Source organism: Mesoplodon mirus (genome assembly GCF_964341445.2).
Source record: "Mesoplodon mirus genome assembly, chromosome: 1".
Classification (NCBI taxonomy): Eukaryota; Metazoa; Chordata; class Mammalia; order Artiodactyla; family Ziphiidae; genus Mesoplodon; species Mesoplodon mirus.
In genome coordinates, this window is record NC_138976.1 from 223,391,414 (window position 1) to 223,412,298 (window position 20,885).

At 37.1% G+C, this 20,885-nt stretch overlaps 1 protein-coding gene across 9 annotated transcripts in view; it reads left to right on the forward strand.

Annotated features, from left to right (window-relative positions):
* The window catches only part of HMBOX1 (homeobox containing 1), a 177,182-nt gene that overhangs the window by 119,553 nt on the left and 36,744 nt on the right, over window positions 1-20,885 (forward strand). For all 9 annotated transcript variants that reach the window (XM_082617673.1, XM_082617672.1, XM_082617678.1 and 6 more), the window contains 2 exons: window positions 7,896-8,006; window positions 15,858-16,011. In XM_082617673.1, coding sequence (XP_082473799.1) covers window positions 7,896-8,006; window positions 15,858-16,011 — 265 coding nt within the window. The remainder of the gene's footprint in view (window positions 1-7,895; window positions 8,007-15,857; window positions 16,012-20,885) is intronic.

Below are 20,885 nucleotides of genomic sequence, written 5' to 3' on the forward strand. Positions count from 1 at the left end.
GTTGCTGTTTGTTTTTGTTGCTTTTTGTTTAGTGACTTTCCTGGACTAATCCTGTAAAGTCAGTATTTTTTGTGGTGTGTGGCTACTGAAGTCTCTTCCTTGTTATTAGCTTAGTAGTCAGCTATTTATTGGACAGAGATTTCCTTAAATGCCTGGAACCAATAAATTTCCCAGCTTTGATGAGGAGCTCTGTACATATATTGAGGCATGCCTTTAATGCTCAGGCAGGCAGTTTATAATTCTACCTTACCCTTCACTTTCTCTTTGCACCATGTCTCAAAGTCAGCCAGAGAGGCTAGAGCTTAGGGCCTTCATAGTTCTTTCCTGTGATGCACATTGCCCTGGTCATGCACATAGACCTAGGCATGTGCACAGCCCTGTGCATGCACCTGGCCTTCTAAATTCCCAGAATTATATCTGAGCTTTTCAAAGACCCTCATAGACATCTTAAGAATTCCTCAGCTTTTTAAATATTTTGTTCAGTTCCTTGTTTGCCCCAACTGTTATCATCATCACCTCAGGCACCTGCAATATTAAATGATTGCCACTGATTGTTTTCTGCAAACCACTTCCCTTCCTTCTCCCCTCCGAGGGAAAAGGCTATTCACACTGAATGAGGTCTGGATAAGGTCAAATAAGAATGAGCTTTGCAAATGGGAGTTTCCAGGGGGTTGCCAAACAGGTCAAAAAATGACAGTTCTCTTAGAATGGTGTTTTCGGGGAACTCCAAACCTGTCTTTCCCTCTCCAGTGGCTAATAGACCATTCTTGGTTTTCACTGTGATTGCAAGAATATAGTCTACTGCAATGCTGGGATGATGGGAATGAGTATAGTTCAAGCTAAAATGTCATATAGCTGGTCTTACTAAAATTTAGCTTTATTTTTTTTTGAATAAATACTTCTGGATTGTTGCACACCTTTGGTTAATTTCCAGAGTTCTGAAAAAGTTGATTTTGACTTTTGGCAGTGCTTTTATGGTAGAGCAGCTTTTGCCCTCATTGCGTTTTTGGGGCCTAACTTTTCAGAAGGCCTTACTCTGCCACCCACTGACATGACGCCAATTTAACAGATTTTAAAGGAAAGTCTAAGCCCCCCAAAATTTCCCTGTAGTGTTATCCTTAAAGTATAAACAGGGAAGACAAACATACAGGCATACAAGCACTGGGGAATGCAGCACCAATAAACCTGTACTGGTAAAAATTGCTTGATGAAGAAATCTTACTAACCAAAAATTAAGTTTAAAATATAAAATTTAAGCATTAAGTGAAAAGAGGACAAGGGGAATCTTTTAGGGAGCATGGAAATAATTATACACTTAAGAGCAGTGCACTCACTGTATGTAAAATATCTCAGTTAAAAACAAAAACAAAAATACGGAGCTTAGGAATGGAAAAACTGAGAAACTGTATGGTAAATCCTGAATTTATTTAAATCTACAACTATGAGTAAACAACTATGGGAATTATGAGTCCAGGACAGAATGTAAATGTTGACTATGCAAAAATATCTTCCAAATATCAGGAGTTGGGTGTACAGGCTGGGAAGGGAAATGGGGAAAGTATAGTATATGTATGTGTATTAGTTATCTGTTGCTGCATAAGAGATTACATTGACCTTAGCAACTTGAAACAACCTAAATTTTTATTCTCTCACTTAGTTTTTATAGGTCAAGAATCTAGAAGCAGCTTAGGTCATTCTGATTCAGGGTGTCTCAGGAGGCTACAGTCATCAGCAGGCTTAACTAAGGCTAGGGGACTCACTTCCAAGATGCCTCATTTGCATAGCTGTTAGTAGAATGCTTCAGTTCTTTGCCACATGGATTTCTCCATAGGTCTAATTGAGTGGTCTCACAACATGGCAGCTAGCTTTCCTCAGAACCAACTATTAAGAGAGAGCAAAGCAGAAACTTTTCATGACCTATCCTTAGAAGTCACCATATTCTGCTGTATTCTGTTGTTTGCACAGACCAACCCTGAAGCAGTGTTGGAGGGGATTACACAAAGGTAGGAAGACCAAGAGGATCATTAGGAATCATCCTGGAGACTAGCTATCACAGTCTGCTAATTTCCTTAGCTTTTTTAGCCAGGAGCCATTAGATACTGCCCACAAATTAGAAAACAGTGCTTCCAACCTCCCAGTGTTTTTGTATGATCCTTTTTTCTTGCTTTATTGCACTCTTAGGAACCTCATTTCCCCTATAGAAGCATTTACTAAATTTGAGTAGATCTTTCTCTCTAGTTTATTTAGATTTTTTTTCTCGTGTTAAAATCAAATCAAACTAAATTTGGTGTTTTTACGTTTTAAAATTCAGCATGTAGTATTATCTCATTTTAGTAATTATTTCTGCCTATTCTATGTCCACATATGCTTGGAGCAATCGTGTAATAAGTGTAGTTATTTATAAGTGGTAAGAATTTAGATGCATTTTTTTAATTAGCTTTCCTCTTAATTTTTCTACTTTCCTCTGAATTGTGTAGAATTCTTTTTATAATGAGCATGTGTTAATGTTTACAAAAAGAAAGTCAGACTCTAAAAATAAATTTTATAAGCAGCAATGGTGAGGATGTAGGGAAAAATTCTCATCACTGTTGGTTAGAATATAAAATTGGGTACAATCTTCTTTAGGGGACAATTTGGTAGTATCCATCACAAACTTAAATACCACTCGTATGCTACGAATCAAAGTCCATTTCTGTGAATTGGCCCTAAGATATTTATTTATATACACAAAGATAAGCATAGAGTGTTCATTGCATCATTTATAATAGTAAAATGTTAGCAACAGTTGAAATATCTAATAACAGGTAAATGTTTAAGTGGATTATTGTATATTTCTGATATAAAATACCATGTAGCCATTAGAATGATGAAGGTTCACAATGTGATATGTGAGAAAATTCCAAGACATTATGTGAGAAACATTGCTACTTATTATGTATAGGGTAACTCCAAATGTGTGTTTAAAAAAAAAAACTTAGATGTATATATGTACATGTTTGTGTTTTAAATGCATCATAAAGAGTTTGGAAGAATTCACACCAAATAAACAGTGATATCTCTAGGGAATGAGAGAAGGGTTAGAGATGGAGGAAGGGCTTTTTTCTCTGCATTCGTGAGTTATTTTTATGGAGAATGGTTGCATGTGTTATAACTTAAAATTTTTGAGACGTATCTCTCACACTGTGGAAGGTGACTTGCAGAGATGACTGCAGCTCTCAAGTAGAAAATTGAAGAAGCACATTTCACATTTTCATCTGTGAAGTGATCTTTTAATTAAAAAGGATCTGATCATGAGGATTTTGTGCTTTGTGGATCTTAGATGTCTTGTTCTTTTCATCAAAGTTATTTCAGTTATCTAGGCAAAAGAGGCTGAGATTCCAAACTGCTGGGATGAGGATTGGAGAGATGAAGAGAAAGTTTGGAAGAGAAAGGGATTGGATTTAGTAAGCATATGAGAGTTGGGGGAAGGAGTAGAATGGAGTATAAAATTGAGATGGGGGACACAGGAGGAAGAACAGATTTAAAGGAAGAGGATAATGAATCAAGTTTACTATGTTGAAGACCTGTGGGAAATTCTCATGAAGCTGTCTAGCAGATGGTTTGAAAGACCAGTCTGGTGTTCTGGAAGTCATTGGTATTTAGGTATTTTAAACCCTGATTGTTGATAGTTGAGATGATCGAAGGACGAGTGTGTAGAATGAAAGAAGATGCTTAAACATGGAATCTTGGGGCACTAACATGTAAGGAGATAACAAAGCAATCCCTGAAGTTGACTGAAAAGTTGCATTGGAGAGTTGTATCCAGCATTCCAAGGATGAAGATGATGTGAGTGGTCAGTAGTGTCATGTGCCAAAGGAAGTTGGAGGAAGAAGAAACATTTAAATTTGTAGTACTAGGGACTGACAAGAATGGGTTGTGATGGAGAGCCCTCTGGTGGAAGGGAGCATGGCATTTGTGGAACTGGAAGGATGGAGCTGAAGCTCAGAAAAGAATGTGAATGAGACTGGCAAAAAGGCTTTTTCACCCTTTGAACACAATGTGATCACTTTCTTACTGGAAAGAAATTAATCAGGGGTTAGTTTTAGTCTCTCAGTGTATTAAGGTTATATGTAAATTTTTCTTTTCTTCTGCCCTGTGAAAGGTAGAAAAGAGCTTTTGAGGAGCTAAAACTTGTGGAGAATGACGTTGTTTTCAGCAGTGGGAAGTAAAGGGAGTTAGGAGAATTTTCTCTGAAGGAGAAGTACCAAAGCTGACTGTAAAGAGAAGCTGCAGGGCCTTTTGACACCTAGCTCAACTGAAGTTCCAAAGACATGGACCAGCCCCAGAAAGATAAATTAAAGGAACCCTACCTATCAGCAAGTTGCTAATGAAGAAATATCATTGTAAAATGTATTATTGTACATATTTAATTTTTATAGTGCCTTTTCTGGAAAAACTGCTTGCTTTATTACTTTGTTTTCTTATGAAAACTGAGATTAAGTTTACAGGGAAGAAGTTCCTTGTTTGTTTCCTCCTCTCACAAAAGACTAGACAGGAGGATATTCTTTATTACCTTCTCTCCCTTTGTTTTATTAAATTAATAATTACACATAGAGAAAATTGTGGAACAACATATATTAACAGTTAACACTGCTTACCCCAGAGTGGAATTGGCCAGGGAAGGCTGAACTTAACTTCTTTTCACAGTTCTGTTTTGTTTAACTTAATTACAGTGTTTATAAAGCAGCCAATAAAGTGTGTAGTGTTTATAGGGAAAGGCTAAAATAAAATAAGTTAATAAATATTTGTAGACAGATTAAGAAAACGATATAGAGGTGTACAATGGAGGGAGAGTCTGCCACTCTAAATTCGTATTGTATATCTTTGGCTATATATGAGCTTTTGTTACTGTACAAAACAATGTAGATTATGTAAAAATATATGTATTCATTAAACTGTATACTTTTCCATTTATATCATGGGGATCTTTCCATATTGATACATATCCATTTGGTTTTTTTTTAACACCTCATAGAATTTTTTTAACTTTTTTGGGAAAACTTCATTGAAATACAACATAGACAGAGAAGAGTGTCCAGTTTAATGACTTTTACAAAGTGAAGACACACATGTAACGACCATCCAGATCAAGATCAAGAACAGTGCTGGTCACTACATGGGACTTTCTCATCCTACCTCCAGTAGTTAACCTCCTCCCTCCTAATGACAGATAACCAATATTCTGATTGTCATCCATATACATATATCTAATTGTGTCTGTTTTTAAGCTTTATGTAAATTGAATCATACAGTATTGTGCGTGGCTTTTTTTACCTGTATGTGTGACTATTTTTGGCCAACATTATTTTTGTGAGATTTATCCGTGTGACTTCATATAGCAGTAGTTTACCCTTTTTCTTTTTGTTGTAGTAGTCTATAGAATACATAAATACCACAATTTATGCATTTTCCTGTTGATGGGTATTTGAGTTGTTTCAAACTGGGGACTATGATAGACAATGCTCATATAAGCCTTCCGGTATGAGTTTTTTGAACATATTCTTTTGAGTATGTACACATTTCTGTGGGCTGTATACCAAGAAAAGAAATTGCTAGATCCTATGGTATGCGTATGTTCAGCTTTAGTAGATATTGCCCAGTTGTTTCCCAAAGGGGCCCTGACACTTTACCCTTCCATCAGCAATATGAGAGTTTCATATACTCAATGCCCTGCCAACACTTGCAGTTGATGGCTTTTTGTTTGGTTTTGGTTTTCTATTGTTTGTTTTTGATGGCTATTTTAGAACATTAGTCTGCACAGTATCTTATTATATGAATATACCATAATTTACTCTCCTTCTGCTGGGCTTTTGCCCTCTTGCCCCACTATAGCACAGCCGGAACCTGGACACCTCTAATATCTAGTAGACTCTGTGGTTTGTTCTATGTGTGATCTGACTGTGTGAGGAAGATTTAATTCTGTAGGTAACAGAACCGATATATTTGGGTTTTTTTCTTAACAGATTTTCCTCAAATTCCCTCTGTTTTTGAGTAGTATGATACCAATGTAAGAATCCATGTAAAATGGTTTCATTTTGTTGACATGAAAATCAGTTTTGATTTCATGGTGGTAGATGGTTGATTTCTTCACTCTTGCTAAAAACTCATGTGAGGGCTTCCCTGGTGGCACAGTGGTTAATAATCCACCTGTCAATGCAGGGGACACAGGTTCGAGCCCTGGTCCAGGAAGATCCCACATGCCACAGAGCAACTAAGCCCGTGCGCCACAACTACTGAGCCTGTGCCCTAGAGTCCGGAGTCACAACTACTGAGGCCCGCGCGCCTAGAGCCCGAGCTCTGCAACAAGAGAAGCCACCGCAATGAGAAGCCTGTGCACCGCGCCGCCGCCAAAAAAACCCAAAAAGTCATGTGAAAAATAGTATAATGTCTGAAACTAGACTTTTGGTGAAAGCATTGCTAAACATGGCCAATTTAATTATACTGAATAATTTGCGTTCTCTTAGAACAAGCGTACAGTGATAGCTGCCAGCACCTGCATCACATAGATCTTCAATCCATTGAAAAACTGATGTGTGAATGATTTGAAAATATAATCTCTTCGGCTTTGGAAAAACTCTTTGAATTTCACCCTTTGAAAGTGGAAGGTGTTTCCAATCAGAGAACCATGCTTCTCAGCCCAACTTTTCTTTTAACAAAACTGCCCTCCCCCATTTCCGCAAATTTTCTTTTAACGTAGGTTTTTAAAGGTACAGAAGCTAGGGGCTTGCTTTTAATGAGTTAAATGGGATAACCAGACCTCCTGCTGCTTCTTAAGTTAGGGGGCGTGATTACTTCATGATAACCACTCTTTCTGTTGTGAGTTACAGCTTTAAACATGTGCTGGCACAGGTGGTATTCAGTACTATCCAGTTACCATAAGTAATTCCTTGGGGGAGTTCAGATACTCTTAACCCTCTATGGTAGCTGAATGGTCTTTTGGAAAGTGCCTTATGGGCGTATAAGACAGTTTTATATTTCCTATTATTCTTTGCTTTTGCCAGTTGTATGTTGAATTATTCATTTTGGAATAGCTATAATGACCAGAAGAAGCATGTTATTCCCATACTCTAGTAAGTTTTAGACATGCTTTTTTACCTTCCACATGGAGGTCTTTCAATTTCTTATTTATTGCTTTCAAGAACTTGTTAGTGATAGCTGAAAACTACTGCTTTGTATTGTATTCAGTGTTTTGTTAAGTCTGTTAGAAGAACATCTTTACCTCTTGAGATTTCTTAAGAGGTCCTATTGTAGCATAACTCTAAAAGTCTTCCAACTGTTAGTTATCTATACTAATGAGCCTGAAAATGAATTAACAAATGAGTTAGCCTGAGTGAATTAACAAATAATCCAGAAATCTTATTGAAGAGAGTATTTTCAATGACCTCTCCTTTCCCAGCCCCTAAATCTTTTTATCAGTATCAATAATGAGTAGCAAAATGTGCTGGCTTGATTTTTTTTCTTCCAAATATCTGGTAAAAGTTCTAATGTTCTAAACCAGGATCGGGGTGGAGGTGGTGATGGTGGTTGAAGGAACACAAACTTAATCAGCTTCTGACAACTGTTATTTAGATAGCTCTTCATTTATCTCACATTCATGAACCTGGTTTAGAGATTAATTTAGAGACCATTTTTAGGTCTTGGTAAATAAAATGCTTTGACCTCTTATAGATCATTTCTGAATATATCCTTGCAGTCAGCTTTTACAAGGAAGCCCAATATTAAAAGCCTTGCTCAAGTTGCAGCTTCCATATAGAATTAACAGAGAATAAAGTACCCAATAACCTAGAACCAACAGATCCCTCATTAACTTCCCTGTAATTGCAGTATCCACAGCAGCTGTTTCTCTTTCTCCACAGGTATCAGTCAGAGCCGGATCTCTCACTGGCTGTTGCAGCAGGGATCAGACCTGAGTGAACAGAAGAAAAGAGCGTTCTACCGATGGTATCAGCTTGAAAAGACAAACCCTGGTAAATACTTTCTCCTTTTTTTATTGCATCTGAAATGGGACAAATATAAATTAATTACTTTATTGACTCCATAATTGGATTCCGTTCCACTCCATAGTGTTCCTTGGTTTGTCTTCCCCAAGGTAGTTTCGTACTTTACTGTTGTTCCTTTATGCCAAAGAACACTCTTAACTGTAAAACCTAAGCCCTGATTGTACCAATTTTTAGCTTACTGTCTAATATTATCTAGTCATTTTCACTACTTCCTCCAAGGTGCCTCTTTGTTTTCCAGGTTATATGACATTTCTAACCATAATTTGAAAGAAAGGTCATGATTGTCAGTAGCCAGTTTTTTTCCCCTCAACTATAGGTATTGATACATATAAGATTCCATACCTAGTTCTATATGTGTATTTGTAAATCTTGTTTTAGTTAGTAATATAAATTTAATACTTTTATTTTGTTCATGCTATACCATATCCAATGATTACTGCTAATGATTTTCTAATTCTAATTCTGGGTAATGAATGTGTCTTTGGACTTTAGGGTGAAGCTGCCCTGTTGACTTTGGGGGCAGCAATAGGTTGGAAAATAGACTGAAATCTTAAAAAAGATCACAAAACCCTTTGTGTCAGAAGTTGCCAGGAAGAGGCAAGATCTATTGCAGGATGCTTTTAATGGTGGTATATAAGTAAAATCTGAAGTTTGTGATAGACTCTCTCATTCTACACATTACACAGACTGGTGGTAGTGAGATCTGCCTCAAGTTTAACCTTGTGATTGAACTATCTTCTGTAGTACTACAGCATTAAAGCCTTTGCTTACAGACTAAATTATCAATTCGAATATCGAGTATTGAAGACTCTTAGCTAATAATAGCATTGGCTCTGAGGTGGAAATAATGTTATAGAGACATATATGTGTGTGTGTATCTGTGGTTAGATTTTTTTTTTTCCAAAGATCACTTTGAAAGGCTCAGGCAGACAAAACAGAACAGACCGTGTCAATCTCTTCGCAATGAATTTTTTAATCTACCCAGCCCCCCATTTTTTATATTTCAGATATACAGAAAAATTAAAAGAACAGCACAGCTAACACCTGTTTATCCTCTTCGTAGATACAATAATTGTTAACATTTTGCTATATTTGCTTTATCCCTGTAAAATAAATAAATGAATAAATTTTAAAATTATGTATGCGTGTATACAAACATATACTCTTTCTCTTTAGCATTCATCTCCTGAAAAAAGGGTAATCGCCTACATAACCACAACCCCTACAATCATATCTAAGAAAATTAATTTTAATTCCATAATAACACCTAATATTCAGTCCATATTCACATTTCTTTAGTTGTTGCAAGAATGTCTTTTGTAGCTTTTTTTAGAATTAATTAATTTTTTAATTGAAGTATAGTTGATTTACAATATTGTGTTAGTTTCAGCTGTACAGCAAAGTGATTCAATTATATATTTTTTTCAGATTATTTTCCATTATAGGTTATTACAAGATATTGAATATAGTTCCCTGTACTATACAGTAAATGCTTGTTGCTTATATATTTTTTATGTATAGTACTTTGTGTCTGTTAATCCCGTACTCCTGATTTATCAGCTTTTTTTTTCAGTAAATAGTATGTGATTTAGGTTGACAGATTGGAATTTGTTATGTCTCTTTAGAGTCTTAAAACTAGTCACTTAAAATTTTTCTTTCATGACATAAGCTTTTTAAACCATCTAACCTCACAGAATGTCTCACATTCTGGGCTTTTCTGTATCCTCTTAGTGTCGACTAACTTGTTCTTCTATAGCCTGTGTATTTCACATACAGTGGAAGTTAGGATTAGAGGCTTGATTAGATTCAGGTTAAATACATTTTGGCAAGAGTACTTCATAGATCGTTTAGGGAGGACATTTACTAATGGCTGCAGTTAACTTTGAAACGCATCAAGATAAAATGAATAGGGAGATGGATAAGTGATAAACTAGGTCTAGTAAAATATTAGATGGTATGGGTACAGATTTTCACTATAAAATTCTTTCATTGTTGCTGTATGTTTGAAATTTTTCACAATAAAACATTGGGGCAAAATGCTTTGTGGGTAATGTTTACCTCACGTTACCACATGTCAAGAGGCATGTAGTGTCAGGTTGTAGCACTACTCATTTGCTAAGTTTGATTGTTTGTTAAAGTGGTGGCCACCGGATCCTATTTTTGCAGCTTGTAAATAACCTATAGGGCATTACTTTGCCGCTGGATGAATAGCCTTTTCTGCAACAAGCTTTGCCAGTGGTCTTAGCGCCCATTGATGATGCTCACCTGAATCAGTTATTCTGATGGGGGATTGCAAAATGGTGGTGATGTAATCTAGCATTCCTTCAATATTTACTAGCTGGCAGTTTTTCTACAAAGAGGAGCTTCCATTTTTAGATATTTTTCTAATGATATCTAGATATACAGGCAAACGTCTCAAAATAATGACTCTGTTGTTGCTGCCATTAGTTAAATGTTCTAAAACAGCACAGTTTAGTAGAAATATAATGCAAATGACATATGTAATTTAAATTATCTAGTAGCCACATTTTAAAAAGAAGAAATAGCTAAAATTAATTTTGATAATGTATTAATATTTATGCTTGTATTATCACTTCAACATTTAATCAACGCTTCAAAAAATTACTGAGAGCTTTCCTTCTCTCTATTCCTTCAGTCCTTCCTTTCTTTTTCTCTTTCTCTCTCTCTCTCTTTTTTTCCTTTTCTTTTTCTTTGAAATACAATGTGTATTTTACACTTAAAGCACATGCCATCTGCAATCAGCCATATTTCAAGTGCTCAATAACCACATGTGGCTAGTGGCTACCATATAGGACAGCGCAGTCTAAAGACTCATGCTGAGGCAACACTTCCATCTGAGCTCTAAGCAGTCTTCCCAAAGAGCTGACTTCTCCCATGACTCACAGCAGAGCAAATCAGATGGAAAGGAACAAAAACTTTGCATTTGGTCTGTTTAATAGAGCAGCTTAGGCTATGATATTGATAACAAGGGTTGGGCTAGGTAAATAAGGAACTGTGCCCAGGGGCTTCATAAACCTGGTCACATGACAGCAATTGGCTACCAGGGGGAATATCAGAGGGATTGTTAAGATGTTCCAAAATATATAGAGCAGAGCAATGAAGAATTTGAAAGACAAACACAAGTCAACTGTACCAGGTAATCAGCCTCCATAAGAGAAGGGATTTCTGTCTCTTGGATTTGGCACTTAGATCAGTGCCTGACATATAATCTAATCATAGCTGGTAAAGCTAAATTCCCACACTGGATTTCAGGGCTGGAATTCAATCTCAGACAGGGACTGGGATACCAGGAAAATGAGTTCATTAGAAGCAGGAAGGCGGACTATCACGTTGGCATTGTTGTCACTGATCTGACAACACTGCCGACTGTGGAACACTACTATTGGAATCCAGTTTTAACAGGAAAATGGGAAAGGGCTAACAGCATTAATTAGCAGGTGTTTTTTCTTTAAAGATATAGTGCCTCCTCCTTTTAACAGTAAGTACCCCTAATTATATGCATTTGCTTTTCTATGAAGTTGCATTACCAACTGTCCCCCTGTAAAATGACTTCTTATTTTTTATTTGAGAATCAAATCCATTCTAGTTCTGAGTTCTTTCTAGCTTCCTAGTCCAGTTCTTTGTAGTCTAGTTTCTAGTTTTCTGTAGGATATAATTCAAAGTTAGCTGAAAAGAAGGGGATAAGTTTGTAATTGTCAAACTGGCCCTTTTTGTTGCATCAACAGTAATTGGATATTACCAGTTGAAATTAAAATTTTTTAAAGTTTTTCTGTGCACTTTCACCTTTATTAAAAGAGCTAATATTGTACAGAATTTTTTCTAGATAAATGCAGTTTTATTTTGTTGAGTTTAAAATAACCTTTGGTTTTAGCTAGAGAAGAACTTATTCTTATTTCATGGACACTTTGGAACTATTATATGATGATAGTTCCAAATTAATATTGTGTGATAAGATGAACATTACATTAGCATCTAAGAATACCTTATCCACTGTCTAGTCAGTATTCACTTTTATATAATACATCAGAATTTTCTTTGCAAGTCATTGCAGAGGTGATTGGAATCCAACTAAATGTCCCTCAGTCGAGAAGTGGTTAAATAAATTATGGTATATCTGTATAATGGAATACTGTGGAGGCTATATAGCTTTTTTTTTTTTGCGGTACGTGGGCCCCTCACCGTTGCGGCCCCTCCCGCCGCGGAGCACAGGCTCCGGACGCGCAGGCCCAGCGGCCACGGCCCATAGGCCCAGCCGCTCCACGGTATGCAGGATCCTCCCGGAACGGGGCACGAACCCGCACCCCCCACATCGGCAGGCAGACTCCCAACCACTGCGCCACCAGGGAAGCCCTATATAGCTATTTTTTTAAAGGTGGCTTTATATGAATTGAATTTATATGTAGGAATATCAAATTCATCAGTGAATAAAGTAAGGTAGAAAACAATGGATATAGTATATTGCCATTTATGTAGGGGGAATACACACACGCGCGCACACACACACACACACACACACACACACACACACACACATATACATGAGATTATATAAACTTGGAACATCTCTGGAAGGGTATATTAGGAACTGATAAGAATAGCTCTGTGCCGGGGAACTGAGAGAAGGGGAGGATGGGAGTGGCAGGGACACTGTTAACTATGTAACCTTTTTGTGTCTTTCTAAATTTTATTCCATGCACTTGTGTTGTATATTCCAAAAATACATAAAAAGTGTAATGAAAATAAGAGAGGGAGGGAGGCAAAGAGGGAGAAAGGCAAAAAAAGAAATTAATCTACCTTGTTAATAGGTTTTAAGATATAAAACAACTGAAGAACCTAGGTTTACATAGTTCAGACCTGCTTTTGAGAGGCAGTTAGGTAGAGAAATAAGATGTCGGGGGCCTCCCTGGTGGCGCAGTGGTTGAGAGTCCGCCTGCCGATGCAGGGGATACGGGTTCGTGCCCCGGTCTGGGAGGATCCCATATGCCGCGGAGCAGCTGGGCCCGTGAGCCATGGCTGCTGAGCCTGTGCGTCCGGAGCCTGTGCTCCGCAACGGGAGAGGCCACAACAAGTGAGAGGCCCGCGTACAGCAAAAAAAAAAAAAAAAAAAAAAAAAAGATGTCGGTGATTTTTACTGATAGTTCTTTTATTTCATATTTTTTCTCTGTCCAGGACAGATAGCTCATTGGAACAAATGTAAATGGTACCATCCCTTTGCATATATTCTGAGAAAAAATGCAAAATTAAGGAAACTCACATGATGAAAAAGTACTTTTTTTTCCCTCTAAATTTAAGCATTTAGAAAAAAACCAAAGTATTTGTACATTCTGTGCCTTTATTCCTGGGCTCAGAGCATTTCTCTCTGTATACGTTGATTGACGTTCTTCTCTTTTTCAACCTCTTCACTCTGGATCCATTTGAATAGGTTTTTTTAGTCTCTCTTTTAGTGGAATCAGCAAGAAAAATAATAGAGTGCATATTTAGGTTATTTTTACTGATAATCCTACAGATACAGTGTAGTTCTCTGCTAAACAGACCAATCACCAGAATTTCCCAGCATAACCTAAAGCCTGCCAAGGCTTATGAATAAAATAGGCTGATGGAAACTGATCAAATACATTTTATCTTGTTTCTTATGAAAACATTTACAAGAAAATGCCTATTTTTAAAAAGCAGTGAGTACTAAATTCAGCATGGTTGACATCAAGAGCCCCTTTATTTAATCAAATTAAGCTCAACAGTCCTCTCTCGTCTAATTTAAACATTACTATAGCAGACAGGGTTTGATGAGTTCCTCTTGGCTCATGGCAGTGATTCTGCATATTTCTAAATTAAACAATTAAATAAAGTTTGCACATAAAGTAAATTTGGAGAGCAGAGTGTGCCTCCTCCCTCACTGTTGCAGGGATTCGAGCCCCAGGGAAATCATGTGTATGACGTCGGGGAAGATGAAAAATTACTTTTGGAGAAGTTAGTATCTATGAATGGAGCAGTAATAACATGCTTGTAGTCATTCTTTCATTAGCTGATTGGCAAAGGCTCACCCAAAAGTAACCCTGATAAGCAAGAAAATGATTATAGATGCAAAGAGAACAGTTACCAAAATGTTAAAATCTATCAGCAAATTAGGAAGAGTTTTGTTTTCTCTGGGTTTAGATCTGCTAGATAAATCTGCAAAATTTTGTCTTAATGGGGGCCCAGATATAATGTGGAGAAAAAAACGTTTCTGTAGAGAACACAGATAACACGCTTCCTATAGGGAAGAAAATAGTGGGTTCTTTACCAATACAGAATGCCTGTATTTTACTTCAGAGGGATTTAAATTCTTACATACATTGTTCCTGCATAATTGTGAACCCATTCTTGGGTTATTCATTGCTCTCCATCCGTTTCAACCAAAGCAAGAGGAACAGGTTTCTAGGACAAATCTGTTTGTTGTAGTGTTTCCAGAGTTTTTCTTGTGCTTTTTTTTTTTTTTTTTTTTTTTTTTTTGCCACGCAGCTTGCGGGATCTTAGTTCCCCAAACAGGGATCGAACCCATGCCGTCGGCAGTGAAAACGCAGAGTCCTAACCACTGAACCACCGGGGAATTAATTCCCTCTTCTGCTTTTTTTTTTTTTTTTTTGCGGTACGCGGGCCTCTCACTGTTGTGGCCTCTCCCGTTGCGGAGCACAGGCTCCGGACGCGCAGGCTCAGCGGCCATGGCTCACGGGCCCAGCCGCTCCGCGGCATATGGGATCTTCCCGGACCGGGGCACAAACCCGTGTCCCCTGCATCGGCAGGCGGACTCTCAACCACTGTGCCACCAGGGAAGCCCCATGACTTTTTTTTTTTTAAGAGTTTGCAACAATTAATGTTATTTTATTTATTTATTTTTTTTTTAATTTTTTTTTTTTTCTTTTTGCGGTATGCGGGCCTCTCACTGTTGCGGCCTCCCCCGCTGCGGAGCACAGGCTCCGGATGCGCAGGCCCAGCGGCCATGGCTCACGGGCCCAGCCGCTCCGCGGCATATGGGATCCTCCCAGACCGGGGCACGAACCTGTATCCCCTGCATCGGCAGGCGGACTCTCAACCACTGCGCCACCAGGGAGGCCCATTGTTATTTTAAATTCATCTCCTACCTGCATACATTGATTAAAGGGCTCCATTTTCTCAACAACAAGAAGTCTTTTGAATGGTAATGAAAGGTTCTGAACGTGTAGGATATATTGTTCAGAAAGATTAAAACTGTCAAATAGGAATTTCAAGAGAAATTTTTCAGAGGAAGATACTCTGATTAAGAGTTGTCACTGGGCCAAGGACCGCATGTCCTTATTCCCCTGAAGAGAGAGATTTTGAGCTTTGTTTCAAAAATTGACATAAACAAAGATAAAAGACAAATGACTAACTGAAAAAAAAAAAACATTTAAAATAATTAATAATGGGGGAGTTCCCTGGCGGTGCAGTGGTTAGGACACTGCGCTTTAACTGCTGAGAGCATAGGTTCAATCCCTGGTCGGGGAACTAGGATCCTGCAAGCCATGCAGCGTGGCAAAATAAAATAAAATAAGTAAAGTAAAGTAAAGTAAAGCAAAGTAAAGCAAAATAAAGTAAAATACATGGACTTTTTAAGGAAGAGTTTTTGTCTCCTTGGATTTTTATTTTGGTCAAATAATTTTTTTTAAATATAAATACCAAATGTATTGGGCCTGCAATTTCCAATGAAGGGGCAAAAGTTTATTGTTGATTTCATGACATATTTGTCATATTGGTTTTAGTAAAGTGCAGGATATTTGCCCAAAAAAGTCTTATTTATTTCAGGAGCTACGCTAAGTATGAGACCTGCGCCCATTCCAATAGAGGACCCGGAATGGAGACAAACGCCTCCCCCAGTCTCAGCTACATCTGGCACCTTCCGACTGCGACGAGGGAGTCGATTTACCTGGAGAAAGGAGTGCCTGGCTGTCATGGAAAGGTACATGTCTCCTTTTCCTAGGAGCAATCTCCCAAACTTAGGAAAGAGAGACTTAGGGTAGATTTGGACACTTTTCATTTCAGACACGTAATTTGGGATCTAGGTTTTATCTCTAAAGGTCTTTTGGGGTACTGTAAGTACTGTATTATTGAGATAAAACGATCTTACCATTGAGAATCCATAAAACCAGAGTTAGTATCTATCAATATAATTTTTGTCCTCAGTAATTTAAGAAACTTGAGAATAATTTTTTTGAGTTTAGATTTTTGTATTATGTTTTAGAAGTCTTATTTTCATAAAAAATATTGAATAATTGTGTAGGATGCCACTGAGACTTAACTTTCTTTGATAAGGAGTATAGCCTAAATGAGCTTAGTCCCAGAGGTTAGAAGTACATGTTTTTGACTTTGATTTCATATCCTCTGACTCTAGCACCAGTACCTGATCCATAGTGGTGGGTTTTTTTTTTTTTCAGTTTAAAAAAAAATTTTTTTTTTCTTTACAATTTTTTTTAAAAATTGAGGTTTTTTTTTTTTGTCTGCATTGGATCTTCGTTGCTGCGCGCAGGCTTTCTCTGGTTGCAACGAGCAGGGGCTACTCTTCATTGTGGTGCCGCAGGCTTCTCATTGCAGTGGGTCTCTTATTGGGGAGCATGGACTCTAGGCGCGAGGGCTTCAGTAGTTGCAGCACGCAAGCTCAGTAGTTGTGGCTCGAGGGTTCTAGAGCACAGGCTCAGTAGTTGTGGCGCACGGGCTTAGTTGCTCCGCAGCATGTGAGATCTTCCTGGACCAGGGATCAAACCCGTATCCCCTGCATTGGCAGGTGGATTTTTAACCACTACACCACCAGGGAAGTCCCGGTACTCAGTACTTTTTAAACTTGAATTTGACCTTAGCTTGTCTTTCCTATTGGAAATCATATAAGTTAATTAAATGTGGTTATGAAATGTTCAATATATTTAGGGTGGATCCTATAGTATAATTATCCTTTTAGTCTCCTACCTATAAGTAATGTTTACAGAATCTTGGTTTGATGGAGAGTTTTATATGCAATAAGGTAGTAATTTTCTATTAGAAAAGTATTTACTTCCTAAGATTAAAATGTAGAGGAAAAGAATATATTAGGCAGAGTGAAAACAATTGAACTTTTTCATATTGTGATTTCTCAGTAATTTAAATAATAGAAAAGAATGGAATTGAATGTTTAAAACTAGATTTAAATTCTAAGCATGTACATATTTACACTGAGCCAGCTTTACATTCTTTTTTCCTATTATCTAATCTGACCAATCGAATGGTATACTGAAAAGAGCATTTGACTCAGAGTTAGAAGACCTGAAGCCTGATTTTGGCTTTGCCATTAACCAGCTGTGTAACTTTGTTCAGGTCAGAAATTCTGAGCTTTAGCTCCCTTATTTCTAAAATATAACCTGTTCTGCACATATAAACTTCGATTAACCGGAAAGTTTTTCCCTGAGGAAGAATTCCAACTAATAAATGGAAAAAAGATGATTAGAGTATCATTATTATCAGACAATAAGCATTGATAGCTGCCAACATCCCATAAAGATATACAAGCAGGTATTATGTACTTAGAGGATGTTAAGACACCACCTACAGAGTATTCTTTCTAACAGAATTGAAGCTGAATCAAATCGAAGTTCTAGATCCAACTCCAGGTTTTTAGGAAATATGGAACAAAATTCTGTTAAACACCACCACAGGGTTTAAGTCAACCAGATTCCTGGTGTGAGAGACTCTAAGAATAATAACTCAAGTTTCTTCAAGTGTTTATTTTTTAAAAAATCTTCAGACAGTTGAAGAAATTTGAACACTGGATAAATAGTGATTCTTGTTTCAGTTATGATCATGGTCACTTATATGTAAATGGTGCTACATTTATAAAAATTAGAGTTCTTGTCTTTTAGAAACATGTATTAAAATGTATAATAATATGATGAAGTGATATCTGGGATTTACCTCAGAATAACACAAGGCGTAAAGGCAGGGGCAAGGGTGTGTATAAAACGAGTAAATCAGTATCAGTAAATTACTGATTTCTCTAGTTAGGTGATGTTTACCTGGGGGTTCATAGTATGGTTCTCTCCACTTTGTATGTATATCATGTGCCTGTTAAAGGATGCTCTAAACTTTGGATCAAATCACATGGAACTAGGAGAAATGTAAAGCCTTCATATATCACAAAAACTCAACTACATGGTGTTATCTCATAATAACATTTACTTAATAAATATTTGATTGCCACTGTAGTGACAGGAGTATAATAGTGAACATTGCAAACTCCCTCCTAAAGAGTCAGGTTGGAGAAACAGAAGTTAATGAAACAATCATACAAATCAAGGTAAAATTGTAAGTGTAACACATGTAGGAAAGGAAAGGTACATTGTGCTTCAAGGTCTTGTATTGATGAGAGAGGATGTGGTGATTTAATTAGGTCAGAAGGAAGGGGGAAATACTGCAGATAGAAAGGAGAGCTATAGTCACCTAGAACTGTGCTGTCTAATCATGGCCACCTGCGGCTATTTAGATTTAAATTACATACATTTTTAAAAATTTAAAATTCAGTTCCTCAGTCACACTAGCCACATTTCAAGCACCCAGTAGTCACGTATGGTTACTGACTATAGTTTTAGACAACACAGATATGTCACATATCTATCGTCACAGAAAATTTTGTCAGACAGCTCTAATACAGAACAACTGTACCTCATCCCCAGTAGAAAAACAGTGGTTATATTTGACCCATAATGATTTGTTTCTATTTTTCTCTTTACTCAAAATTTTAAGGAAATACAAATACAAATGAAAAAGCAAACATTAAGTACCTTGAAATAGTTTAGAAAATGTCCTATGTGACCATGACAGAAACAGATAAATATTTCACTAATTCACATAACAAAGTTATGGTGCTTCTTCATCCTTTTCCACATCTGGCCCTGCTTTTCAAAGTACAAGATTTAATAATTCATTGTTTATAACGATGGGTCTTTTCTCTCTAATTAGCACTCATTCATTCATTCACCTGTTCATTAAACATGTATTTTTACACATGGCATTTGGTCTCTTGAGTCGCTTAATTTTAACAGTTTCTTGTACATACATAAACACACATACACACACAGACACACATTTTCCATGCTGTTTATTTGTTAAAGAGACCATGATATTTTGTCCTGTTGATTTTCCCACATTTTAGATTTGGCCAGTTACATCCTCTTACTGTCTCATTACATGACCCCATATTTTCTGTAGCCTGGTAGTTAGATCTAGAGTCCTGATTAGATTCTGATTCAGTTTTTTGGCACATAACTGGTACTTTGTTCTTCCTATTACATTGTATAAAGAGACGCATAATGTCTGGTTGTCTCCCATTTTAAGTAACTCTAAGGTTAATCAGTAGATTCAGTGCTATCATCCTGATCCACTTATTAGAAAGGTCCCCATGTACAGCAGAGTTTAGGGCAGTGATTCTTAACCTTGGCTGCATATTAGGATCATCCGGGAGCTTTAAGAAACACCAGTGAGACTATACCCCTGACCAACTGAATCGTAATCTCTGGGTGTGGGACCTAGGCAGAGGTATATTTGAAAAGCTCCCAAGTGATTCTAAAGGGCACTCAGGATTGAGAACCACTGTTTTGTATCCATTGATGATTTCTTCCTAGTCACTTTTTTCATAAGAGGTTTGCAAAATGGTCATATTCCAATTTTTTTTTACTTCTTCTGCACTGATAAGCTCGAGTTCTTCTTCTATAAAGAAGAACTTTCCTCTCATTAACTCTTTAGTTGCCCAGAAATATATTTCCTCACAAACTTGGGGAGGTACTATGATATAAGCAATTATAGAACTGGGGAATGAATGCTATTATGAAAATGGGTAATTAAATTTATGGGATCATATGAGATGCCGGCAAGCAGAGGAGAGAGTCAGGAAGACTTTACCGAAGTGGTGACATTTTGGCTGCATTTTGATGGATGATGGATAGGAGTTCACCAGTTAGACAGTCATAGAAAGGATAGTATGATGTTAGGAGATTCTCTGTGGCGGAAGAGAGGGCTTTTCATCAGGAGCATCTCTACTTGGATTATACAGGACTTAGTCATACTATGCACTCTATAATTAATAAGACCATGCTTAATTATACCATAGCTTTGGTGTTCAGGCTTTATCATAAAGGAGATTGTACCTGATCAGATTGGTCTGTTAGATAATGTTAGTAGGGGTATGGAAGATCGGCAAGAAATCAGCCAGCTAAGTATGCATTTGAACTTATACCAGATGCCTAAAGCCGAGGTAAAATAAATGTAAGTTATAGTGTCTGTCCTCATATATCTTAAGATAATAATAGCTTACATTTCAGTAGGATTTTTCAGGGTATAATTATTAATCTTGTTGATAATTATTCTATATGATAAGTGAGCTTATTTAATCTTCACGATTCTGTACTGTGGATATCTTATGATTTATAGTTTATATATAAGAACCTCAGAGAAAAGAAGTGACTAGCTTATATGTAAATGGGTTGAAGAGGGATAGATGGAGGCTGTTAGGGTAATCTGTGCATCAGTGATGAGGGCCCAAGCTATAATATTAAAGCAAAGGGCGAGAAGGTGGATAGAAGATAATAGATATCAGAAAAAATTTGAAGAAAAGAACAACCTAAGCTAGTTACAGATTGAACATAGAGATGACAGAGCAGGAAGTGTAAAAGGGAGTTTAGCAATGGTGATGCTCAAAGAGCATTCATCTGGGAGACAACATCTGTACCATCAGAAAATGGTTTGACTTTGGGCAAGTCATTTAATATCTCTTAACCCCAATGACTGTATTTATAAAAAGAAGAGTTAAGGACT